This window comes from Carettochelys insculpta, chromosome 25 (assembly GCF_033958435.1).
Source record: "Carettochelys insculpta isolate YL-2023 chromosome 25, ASM3395843v1, whole genome shotgun sequence".
Classification (NCBI taxonomy): domain Eukaryota; kingdom Metazoa; phylum Chordata; order Testudines; family Carettochelyidae; genus Carettochelys; species Carettochelys insculpta.
Window position 1 is genome coordinate 13,737,199 of NC_134161.1, and position 12,548 is coordinate 13,749,746.

Here is a 12,548-nt window from a genome sequence, read left to right on the forward strand (position 1 = left end):
CACACGTAAGTCAAATTTTGTGTAAGTTGGGACCGGATGGGAGAGGGGCCCTGCTGCCTTCAGGTCCCCTGGTCCTGCATGTGCCTGGCTCCCTGCTCCCATAAGCAGCGGGGAGCCCAGAGCCAGGCGCAGCAGCTCTGGTCATTCTCCAGGCTCCCACAAATGGAGGGGAGATGGGAGCCAGGCTGGTGCCTGATTCCCAGCTCCCCTCCACTCACAATTTCGAGTTGGTGGTCTACTGTTCAGTGCAAAAATATCAGCTATTTGGCAGTACAAATGTTACGCTGCAAAAGCAAATAATCTGAGTTAGATAACTTGCACTCATATTGGAGGGAGAGGGGAATCTTCACAAGGAAGCAACTGTGTATCATCATCAACAACAACAATCATGGGCTCAGCGCCCGTTGGTGTCCAATGCCTCCTTCACTATTTCCTTCCATCTTTTCCTGTCCAGTGCAGAGTGGCTTAGTTTCTGTAGACAAGCTCCACACCAATCTACTATATCATCTACCCATTCTCTGGGGGGTCTGCCTCTCCTATGTGAGCTGCAAAGAAGCAACTGTACCTCTTCAAAAATAAAGAGCTTGGCCCTGCTGCTGCTCCAGGTTACACTTCACACTGCTATACCTTCACTTGGAGAAGACCACGGTTCTATGAAAACGTTCCTATCAGGCCTGGAAACTAAAAGCAAAGCAAATGAGGGACAGGCATTTGTGTGGATTTCAAAAAGTATTTGAGAATATTGGCTGAAGTTGTTTCCATGAGACCTAATCCTGGTCTCCCTTATGCCACTTCAGTGAAGCGTATGCCAGTGTATTCCAATGATTTAGATTCCGCTGATGTCCATGTTAGCAGAATCATCCCGTTTTCTACCTAATTCAGGTTAAAACAGATGACTGACTGCTCTTAGTGAAACCAATAGCTCCTTTCTGCCAGCCACCACAGCCCACCCCAGTGGACTCCTCTTGTTGTCCCTTTGCTGGGAAGGTGTCATTTATACACACTGAAGACCCACAGCCCAAACCCCGAGCGCACTCCAGCCTCTCTTGGAAATCAAAAAACAATTGGGCATGTGTAAAGAAAACAGGTTCTAGTCTCTTTGTGTGCCAGACTTGGCGGTCAGTTACAACCCCTCTGAACAGAACTGAATGCATTATCCAAATGTATAGGAATCCAGGAGGATGCCCAGTAGTAAGCATGAGCAGAATATGGCCCCTTACTGATATGCATCAGCACTGGTTAACACATCTAGCAGCCTCTCTTCAGTGTCCATTTGCTAATTGTCAAAGGCCCATTCCACATGTCTTATATTTACTGAATAGCATATAAATCACATCTCACTTACACATTTTTCAATGACAACAAAAGACAGAAAGGTATTTGAAAGTCATCACAGAGTCTGGACCCTTCTTTACCATCCAAGTCCCCTAGACCAGTGGTTCCCAACCTTTTCACCACTGTGGACTCCCAGTCACGGCCCCAAACCATTTGCGGATCTCCATCAAAGCCAATTCTAGCTATTGTGTGCGCTTACTTACATGAAAAAGGAACAACATAGATTTTCAGACAGCAATTGATAACATTATTGGAAGATATTTAATTTAAAATTAATAATTGATTGTAACTTTGCAATTTATTTAAAATTTATTCTCTATGATTATTTTTACTTAGCTTTTATCTTTTTCACAGACCCCCCACCCCGCATTACCCTCACAGACACCAGGGTGGGAACCACTGCCCTAGACTAACACTCACTGGGGTCCTGTTCTTTCTGAACTAAAACCTGTTGAGATGTTCATTCTGATGTGCCAGCCCTATGTAGCTTTATTTTACAGACACCCACAAAACATGGCTAACAATAATATTAATTAATAAAAAACACAGGGTGTTTGCAAGGGAACATACTATGAGCCACATAGCACCATAAGTTTTCAAACAGAGTGCTTATTGATTCCAGTGGGGTATTCTATTTTAAAATCTCTGGTACATAGAAGGACCAGAGAGCAAGTGTGGAAAAAATCAGGACACTTTTTTTTTCTTGAGGGGGTGGGTATAGTTATATGAGACAAAGCTCCTAATATCAGGATATCTGGTCACCCTACTGGTATGTGACCAGTGTAAGCTGAGCACTCGGGCAGTTGCCCAAGAGAGATTCAGGTACCACGCAGCTGATTAGCAGAGTACCCACAGCTTCCCACAGTAAGCAGCAGGTGTTTCTCTGGGTGGTGCACATCTTCACATGCCTTGGTGCACACAACAAAATTTATTCTGCTGATGGGTGGAAAAAATTAGAAGGAAAACTGTATGTGACTTACAGACAATCCACTGAAAATACCCTTGGGTGGGCTCAGGCAGTACTCAGTCAAGCTTTCAGGCAAAGGTGTTATCCAAGTGAAAATCTTGGCTTACTTATATCTATGCTTATTTTTCACACAGTGGGACCAGACTGAACTTTGATCACTTGCCATTTTCTCTTTCCTGACGTAGTTGTCAATGTTTTATTCCATGCAATTTTGCCTTTTGTTGGTTATTTTATTTATTAGTATTAGCAATGGACTAAAGCTGCAAAATTCAGGTTTGGAGTCAAATTTCAGACACTGCAAAATTTGGAGTTGTTCAGATCAGGGATTTTCTGTGCGGTTTCAGTAGAAAGAGGTTTGCAATATTCAGTCCTTCAATCCAGCTTTGAATCTCAGATATTGTGAAAAGCTGACTGTATTCAGGTCTGAGACATTGGCTCAGGCCCTTTGCTAAATAGTTAATTAATTGCTATCATTATCCAGCTCGTTATTTTCTTTCATGTATCACATTTTGGCATTTGCCGCTTTATGAATTATTATTTTTCTCTTGCAAATATCTAGAACATATAGGACAAAGTCCAGACACCATACAACACACCACACTCTTTAAAATGATTATTAGGGCCCAATACTCAGTCATTATAGATTGACACAATTCCACTATTGTCAACAGAGTTATGCTGATTTACATTAGCTCCAGATCTGCCCTTTTTTCTGCCATGTTTTGATTGATGCTAGATGGGAATAAGTTTGTTTGTTGGGATTATGACAAAAACAAAACCCTGTGTGCATGTCTGGTTCAGAAGAGAATTTTGTGGCAAAGTATAGCCTTAGAGATTTTCAGTACAATGTCTGACATGTTGCTGTATTTCACAATATATTAGCATGGTTGTATGGTACTGTCTCCCTACACTGTAAAATATTTCTTCAATTACTTTATTATTATTAGGAATATTTAGGGACTATTTTCAGGAATATCTTAATAAAGAATCCATAGTGATCTGGAGAGTTATGAACCATTATTTCTCAAGTATATTTTTTCCAGGGTTACTGTTTTCTTCTGAATTTTGTCTTTATTGTTTGACATCAGTCAACAGGATTTTATTTGTCTTCGTAACTAAAACTGAATTTAAAAAAAAAAAAGAGTGAGAGAGATTTGTTTTCTTGCTTGCATCACTGTACAAATACCTAGACGAAAGTGACTGTGGTATCAGCGCCTACACACCAATCTTTTAGAGATGAGGAACCTAACCAAATGTGATGAAATCTGTGCATGCTGCTGTTTTGGGGCTATATTAACAAGAATGATGACTTTGGCCTCTCTCACTGTTTTGTTAGTTCTGGATAGCTACAGTTGCATTATATTTCTGTGATGGCAATTCAGTCTCTGTGCAAGTTGCATGACTGACAGGAGCTTTGTTGTACTCAGGTGTAAATTAGTCTGTTAGAAGGTATTACTCACAACTTTAAATTTGTTTTATTGAACTGGATTAATACAGCTGTTATGTTTCAGATAATAGGCTTTGGGTGGAAGACAATCTCGTTTTCCTCCACACTTTGATGCATATGCTGTATCCATTCTCCTTTCCTTTCCCACAGTTCCCTGTCCTCCCCCTGGAGCTCTGTAACAGTATCCCTTTAATTAAAAGGAAAAGGTCCGGCTGAACATTAGCCCAACACAAATGGTTTTCACACAGATTTTAAATAGTGTTCCAGATCAAATTCAAAGTAGAGTTAAGTTTGTCCTTCCTTGGCTTTTTCAACCTTGACAACATGGAATTTCATATTGGTCTGTGGTCACTTATCTAAAGACATAAGAAATTTTACTTTCTCTGCGTGTTCTCCTAAAACTTTACAAGCCTGACAGAAGTTCAGAATGATCAGTGTTCCTGCTTTGTGGCATAAGCCCAGAACTTCCCATATGATCCAACATTTACAGATGCCCTGTAGTTTAATCCACATAGCAAAAAGTGAGAGAAAAGAAAAACAGCAGCCTAAAAAGCACTGATATCGGCTTCTCCCTCTCATCCTTGGGGAAAGATGTTGAACAACTATTGAAGTCTCGGATAGGTTTTACATTAGACCAGTGGTTTTCAGCCTGGGGTACCTGTACCCATATGGGGTACGTCAACTCATCTACCTATTTGTCTAGTTTTACAACAGGCTTACAGAAAAAGCATTATTGAAGTCAGTACAAACAAATTTCATACAGTGACTTGCTTGTACAGCTCTGTGTTTTACACACTCAGATTAAGTACGATATTTATGTTTTAATTCATTTATTTTATAATTTTACTGCAAATGTGAAGGTAAGCAAACTGTCAGTAATAGTGTGTTGCAACACTTCTGTATTTTAAGGTTTGATTTTGGAAGCAAGTAGTTTTTAAAAGTGAAGTGAAATTTTCATCTTGCATACTCCCATCAGACTCCTGAACCTGAGCTTATTTGGAAGGGTTGAGTGCCACTGGTTTGTAACACTGAGGCAATTATTAAGAAGTAAACAAATGTGTTGCAATGGTATAAACAAATTCGTGGGTCTGAAAATTGTCTTTACTGGGGACACGTTATTAAAAAAAAAAAGGTTGAGAAACACTGTGTTAGACAATCATATTCCTCAAGTCTCATGTAAACAATAAATAGAAATGAGTTGTGTCACTACTGAATTCAGCAGAAAGTATCATTTCAGTGGGAGCAGAATAAAGCTAAGAAAGTCACATTTGGAAGCACTGGTATCTATGGAAAAGAACAACTAGAAGAGGGAAAAAAGCAAAGTAGATTTCAGAGCTTAAGGATCTGTCTATGCAAAAAAGTCGTAGCACTTTAACTATTCCTATATACCTAAAATGGCACGATTCCCACCAGCGTGGATGTGGTTATAAATGTGTTAGTATTCCCATATGGGACAAACTGTACTGGTAAAAGACACCTTTATACCAATATAACTGCATCCACACAAGGGGTGTATCAGTGCACTTCAATTAAAAAAATAAAATAAAAGCATACCCCTACCTCAAAATAGTGACCCTATCATACGAACTGTGGTAAACCAAGCTTCTAAGTCACCAGGGCATTTTTGAAACTTTACTCAAGTTCAGATGAGCAACAGTATAGATGTTGTGGGAGATGGAATATATAAAATAGGCTATCAAAATGAATGCTCCTGCAATATCAGCTCTGCAGTACTGAAATGGAGCCCTGATCCAAGATTCTTGGTGTGGTGTTATCACACAAAGCCAATGAATGTAAATAGTTTAGGCTGCATAGAGCAAATATTATTTGTGTTTCTTATTATTTAACTTCAGGGACCCCACCACAAGGTGGGATAAATATTTTGTTTTAAAGTATCCAAATGCCCTGATATTTATTTTTTCGAAGGAGCCAACTTATTTTGAAATGACCAGTTCCAGGTAAAAATAAATGCAGTTATTTTAGCTCTTGAAACTGATACACAATTAATTTTCAAACACTTGCAGTAAATCACACTCCAAGAGCTAACTCGGTGTCAACTTTAATGACTGAAATCAAGATTAAAAAAAAACCCCACAAAGCCAATAAACAGGGAAGAATTAATAGATGCTCATTCAAGCATATTCTTTACTTAACTTTACTTTACTTAGTCTTTTTTTAAATTATAGGCAGGCATTTTGATAACTTATTCCCACACTCTTGAAAATAGTCTTTTCAAGTTTCTCATGTCTTCAAATTTCACAATAACAAAACCCACAAATAGAAAGCTTTGAACATTAGAACAGTAGAATTTAACAGATCAGGTTAGATGCTGCACAATTTACAAAGGCCATTAAATGAGTGAAGAGGGATGATCTTACTCTCTGAGATGTCAGAGTCCAAGAAGCTAGCAGCAGAAAACTATTAGCAACCATCTGAAAAATGTTCCTCTTTATTAGGAATATGTAATTTTGGCATCTGATTGTGAGGGATCTTAACCACAACATATAACTGAACCTGGCTAACAATTTTGTGCTAAATTGTGTGTGGGTAGGGCCCTCTTGTTGCTTTTGGTCAACAGATGTCAGATATTTACACTTCTACAGGACAGGTAAGTATATCATAATGAGATCTTGTATATAGTGAAGTTATTTCTTTCCTCCCTATCCCACTTTCACCCTGGACATGATCCATGACCAACAGGTGTTTTTCCATTCACTTCAGAAGACTTAGGTTCATCTCTCCAGTACGGATTAAACCTCTCTAATCTGGCACTCTCTCACCTGGCAACAGACACAATCCATCATGATTTGAGTTAACTGGACAACCACTTATCATGGGCATGGCCAAATTTCCTGTAGTCCCATAAAGTTTGTTTACAGTGATGAGTCCTGGCTCTCAGTATTCTGTGCTGTTGTTTAGCTGCAATTTACCCCTAAATGTCTTGGAAGAGCTCCATAAGCAGCAGAAGTGTTGATAATGTGCTAACCAATATTAAACTCCCATGATCAGGCAAATTCATCTGGCACGAGTCAGGTCCCGAGGTTGCTGGACAAGAGAGGTTCAACCTGTATGACCCTTTCAGACACAGTGAAACAATTCAGAACTTTCATTCTGTTTCGCTGCCACACTCTGCAGGAGGAGATCATTCTGTGCTGATCCCACTGCACATGTTAAATATTTAACTTTTGACTGCAGGGAAAAGAAAAACATTTTCCATTTGACTTCCTGTGCTTCTAAGACCTCTCTTCCTACCAAAAAAGGGCAACGTTGGACACCTGCACTGCTAGACATGCATCTTTGTATACCGCTCAACCCAAGAGGGAACCTCACAAAAAGTTGAAGCCTTGTGAGATCCCACTTGCTGTAAAATGAAAGATTTGTTAACTCTTCATATAATACTGCTTTCAGGCTTTTGAGCTGGATACAAGAATGAGATACTGAGCTGAAGTGGTTAGTTAACTTATTTTCAAGCATTTCCAAAGCAGCCTTTACTAAAATAGCTGGACAAACTTTAGAGTTTAAAATGTACTCATGCAAAAAGACAGTCTGACAGTTGGGCAAAAGTCACAGAACTGCCTTTCCTGCTGACATTTTTTGGTCTGGACTGTAGTGATAACTGAGTTGCTTTATGTGCTTTTTTGTTTCCTTTCATCTTTATTTATATTTATGGGTTTAATTCCATTTCTTAGCCAATGACAGAATTTTCTCTCTTATAATAATAATAATAATCTCTCATAACTCACACAACCTAAGTATTTAACTGCAGTTATAAATCCATCAGTGGCTTACAGTTTGGAAGAGTGGACTAGGGTAGCCACGTCTCTGGTGGTTTTAATCCCACAATCTCTCCCAGTGCTTCTCAATTTAATGAAGCATATTCCAGTGGAAACCAGAATCTTCAATAAACCCAGCCCTGGCATAGGTCAGATGGATTTGAGATGATGAGCAGAATCCCTAAGGGAAATTCAGTGAATGACTACAAAAAGTAACAGAGTTTAAATAATTAGAACATATGTGTCATGATAGTATCATCCATGATCATCTGCTGAGTCAGTTCATTTAACTATGAATTACTATTTCAGCCTTGCAAAACCAACATTTTCTATAGCTGGCATGGAATCACCCATAAAAATATACTCAACCTTCCCACAGGCTGAATGATAACGAAGCAGATAATGATAATTTATTCACCCACTGAAAATAAATCAGAAGTGCTTACCCCAGAGAAGCAGCTAAGTATTGTTTTATAATGCTGAGCTATTCTTACAGACTGGTAAATTACTGGATGTTTAGATTATTGCTCCTCTGATGGGCTTGGGGGATTTTTAGTAGCTGCCATCTTTTATGGTACCTCCCCTCCATGCAAAATATAGAATTTTACAACAATAAAGGAAACATCTTTGAGTAGGAGATTGTCTTGGAGTATTTGGTCCTGTTCCTGCATGACTGGAGTCAATGGGTGTTTTGCCATTGACTCCAATGTGAGCAGGATTGGCCCTCTAAGGTTTTGTGGCCTACACTCTCCTCCGTGTTTGTGCCATCAGGGATTTTCATTCCACTTTCATTACGAACAGAGTTTCACTGGCTAAACTGTAGTAGACAATTAACTGCACACAATCCCTCACCAGTGGGATCTTGATTAATACCTGTTCCTTCCACCGGAAGTGTATCTGTGGTTGTCTGGAAATGGTGATAAAAATCAAGCAGGAATCAATCTGAGGAAATGTAATATGAATAAGAACTGCACCATAACCCCACTCTCTCCAAAAGCAGGTAAATTTGGGGCTTGATAACGTATTGACCATTATTACCTTTCCTGATCGAAAATTAGTAATATCTGCAATTTGAGGTATAGTGGCAATAGGAGCTGTAGACGTTGCATGAACTAAACAGGTCTCTATTAAAAAAAAAAAATCCATGGGTCAGATTGATTTCACTAAAGTTTTATATCAGTGTAACTCCATCAACATCAGTGAGGGTCCTCTTCATTTATTCCCCGGTAAGCAGCAGAGGAATTAGGTGCGAAAATGTGTGCCATCAATATGTAGGCAGCACTCCTCATCAGTTTCAGTGGAGACTTCTTTTATATTCAGAGTCATAACTGCATGCATTTTTAGCATCTGCATGACTGGAAATGTGTCCTTTATTTCAAAACATGTTTCTAACCTGACTTTTTGAAAATGCCCAGTGTTATCATTAGATTCTCCAAAGTTACACATATTTCTACCAACATGTGTGGGAAGTACAAAAAGTTTTGCGGTGAATAAAGTCTGCAGAACCATCTAACTATGTGGCAATCTTGCCAAGCTCATAGTGTCAGAGAAGAGAAAACGTTTCTCCTGTAATGTATCAGCAGCATGACATTTGTTTTGGGTGCACACAAACAGAGGGCAAACTAATTTGTTTGCAAAAGCATATGTGTCTCTGATTCTGCAAATCACAGCAACCGAAGCCATCCGTCAGCTGAAGTCAGTGGGCTCCACAAATGTGTGGGGTGGGAGGGGTTACTGGTACAAATCTAAACAAAAAGCAGTCAAGTAGCACTTTAAAGACTAGCAAAACAATTTATTAGGTGAGCTTTTGTGGGACAGACCCACTTCTTCAGACAATAGCCATACCAAAACAGACTCAATATTTAAGGCACAGAGAAACAAAAACAATAATCAAAGAGGACAAATCAGAAAAAAATGATCAAAGTGAGCAAAGTGCTACTTGACTGCTTTTTGTTTTGATAGGGATATAGACTAGCACGGCTCCCTCTCTGTTATTCTATGGTACAAATCTGTGTGTATCATAAAGCCCTGTGTTTGTAACGCAACCAGAACGTTTTCTGTTTCTTCACGTGACACGTCATAACTTATTCGAAAGCTAATGTGAGATTTTGGTGTCTACATAATGCAAGATCAGGCTGTTGAACAACACTGGATCACTTTTCTAGAGTTACTGTTATTGGTTCCTTTTCCCATTGCTGTCAGTGACAGCTTTACCCATGAATTGGAGTCCGAATCAGGGTGTTAATCCATTTAGTGTGGCGGGGGGATACATGTTCCATATTCTTCCCCACAATCATTTCTTTGTGGAATAGTAACAGAGAGGAAGCCGTGCTAGTCTATACACTATCAAAACAAAAAGCAGTCAAGTAGCACTTTAAAGACTAGCAAAATAGTTTAATAGGTGATTATTATTGAGTCTGTTCTGGTCTGGCTATGGTCTGAAGAAGTGGGTCTGTCCCACGAAAGCTCACCTAATAAACTATTTTGCTCGTCGTTAAAGTGCTACTTGACTGCTTTTTGTTTTTTATTTGTGGAAGATAGAGATGGTTGAAGGTGGCTCTCAGAGTCGCAGATCGGTGTCTCTGGATATTTAGCAAACCACAGGGAGGCAGGAAAAGCTACATCCCAGCTGAGGAGCATGTGAATATTCTGGCCCAAGAGAAGACAGTTTCAGAGAAAGGGTTTGGAAGATTTCCCAGATGCCCCCACCATCTGCAGCAAACCAGGATTCTGCTTGCAAATCTTTTGGGTCCAGGAGAGCACCCAGCCCTGTACAGAGCCAGCTCCTCACCACACCCTTGCTAGTTCCAACCACACAGACAAAGCCCTCAGGCCCAGGATTGATCCTGCAGAGACAAAAATCCCTTCCTTTGGTGGTGACTTGGTGCAGCAAAGCCTTGGGGCATTGGGTGCCAGGGTCAGACCCCCCGCCCATCCAGTCTTCATGGGAGAAGGGGAATGGTGGGGAGAGGGTTAAGGGGGAGATGAGAAAATTCAAGCTCTTACCAGTACAGGAGTGCAGAGGTTTGGGTCTGACGATGAGGGAAGGGCAGATAGAGTAAAGGGAAAGTTTCTCAAAGTAATCGCAGGTCTCCTTGGAGAGGATCTCATCGATCATGAAAGTCTTGTAGCGCCTCCTGGCTGCCTTGAGCTGCCCGGGGGAGGCGAGCCGCAGCTCGCCAGGGCAGTGCATGGTCAAGGCTCAGCCCCTTCCCCGAGCCCGCCCCAGGCCCGGACTCGCTCTCTCTCTCTACGGGCAGTGGGGGCAGGAGCGGGCCCGGGGAGCGGAGCAGGGCTGCAAAAAGCTGCCGACCCCCCGCCCACACACACACGCCAGGCGCGGTCTGCGCGACTCGCCCCCTCCGCGCCTGGCTGAGCGCTCTCCAGCGTGCGCTCGCGCGGCTGCTATATAAACCTCCCGATAAGCATCTCGGCGAGCCCTTTTTAGGACATTCCGCCCGTCAATCGGGGCAGCCTGCGGCTCCCGTCCCCTGCGCGTCTCGCGGCTGGCAGGATCCCGGGCGCACGGGCGCGCGCGCTCTATTTTAAGCCGCCGGGGCGTGTGCTTCATTCTGCGTTGCCTTTTAATGCTGGAAAACTTCCAGGGTGACTCGCCCTCTCTTCCCCTCCCCCGCCCCCACCTCCCCGAGCGAGCTGCACTTAGTCAAAGGCTTGAAAATTCAAGTAGCGATGTGGTCCGCCGGAGTGTTATTAAGCACTTTGGAACCATTGCAGCTTGGAAGCACATGCACAGCTCCGAAATGCGTTGCAGAGCGAGACGCTGTTTTAGGGTCAGAACAACCAATGACATCCCTTTTTTTCTCGCTTTGCAAGAACTGTCATTGCAAGAATTGTCACTGTCGCTGTATGCCCACACCGACCCCCAACTGAGCATTTCTCTGCAGGTTGTTCGTGCAAAGGGGGAAAACAGGAGGTAATTACGTATTTGGAAGCTAACAAAGCTATTGTGAATGACGAAACAATTGAGGAATTTTGCTGTGTTTGCGGAGAAGGGCTTGAAGTATTACACAGAGAAAAACTATAGGTGGATCGCTCATAGTGAACACTTTTTCCACCAATGCAGCGTTAGTAGGACTTGGCTCTTTCCTCTCGGCTGTGTATTGGAACACTTTATGGTATTTGGAAAGGCAGTTTTCCCCCGTAACGAGCACTGAACACCTCGCCCTGGTGTAAAGCTAACACACATTAAACCTGGAAAGAGACTCTTGACAAATAGTAACAGCAACGAAGGGTCCTGTGGCACCTTATAGACTAACAGAAAAGTTTTGAGCATGAGCTTTCCTGAGCACAGACTCACTTGACCAGCACCTGATGAAGTGAGTCTGTGCTCACGAAAGCTCATGCTCAAAACGTTTCTGTTAGTCTACAAGGTGCCACAGGACCCTTCGTTGCTGTTACAGATCCAGACTAACACGGCTACCCCTCCGATACTTGACAAATAGCGTCACTTTCACGGCTTGCAAGCGTTTTGCCGAAATGATTGTTTTTCTTGTTCCATAAGTGTTCCTCTTAAGTGCTGCGCGTCATTTGCTCGTCTTCTTTTAAACGCTCATGTGTCAAGTCGTTTAACTCTAAAGACTATTACTTTTCCTTTGTTTTTAAACTTCAGATGCCTCTGGGCTTCCGTGCAATTTTCCGGTGCGTTGCAGAAGCCAAAACTTTCTTGATGGTTTTGCTCTGATGTTTATTTCTCTGGCTTCTGTTCCCGATTTGCAGGGAGAATCGTTCGTCGGTAATAATTTCTATTGCTTTGAAAAAGCTCTTACGCTTCCTTTGAACCGGACTTTTTCAGCACCAGAATTATTTCAATTATTTTTTACATAAATTATTTGTTGATTCTCATCTGCCCCTCATTAATTAACTTGCGTGAATCGAATAAATGGTTCGAACGATTGTTACATTAATTAAGAATATAGCTATAGACTGAATTCTAGATTTATTATTAGATATAACAAATACATTAATGTCGTCTACAAAACTTTATTACCCCGTTTTATTTTCAATA

At 41.3% G+C, this 12,548-nt stretch overlaps 1 protein-coding gene and 1 long non-coding RNA gene across 2 annotated transcripts in view; one reads left to right on the forward strand and one right to left on the reverse strand.

Annotated features, from left to right (window-relative positions):
* Window positions 1-10,883, reverse strand: part of BARX2 (BARX homeobox 2) — a 51,990-nt gene extending 41,107 nt beyond the window's left edge. Inside the window, exon 1 of the mRNA XM_074977015.1 lies at window positions 10,529-10,883. Within this exon, the coding sequence (XP_074833116.1) occupies window positions 10,529-10,715 (187 nt within the window). The 5' untranslated portion in view covers window positions 10,716-10,883. The remainder of the gene's footprint in view (window positions 1-10,528) is intronic.
* The window catches only part of LOC142001564 (uncharacterized), a 236,758-nt gene that overhangs the window by 175,112 nt on the left and 49,098 nt on the right, over window positions 1-12,548 (forward strand). The gene's annotated exons all lie outside the window — the stretch shown is intronic.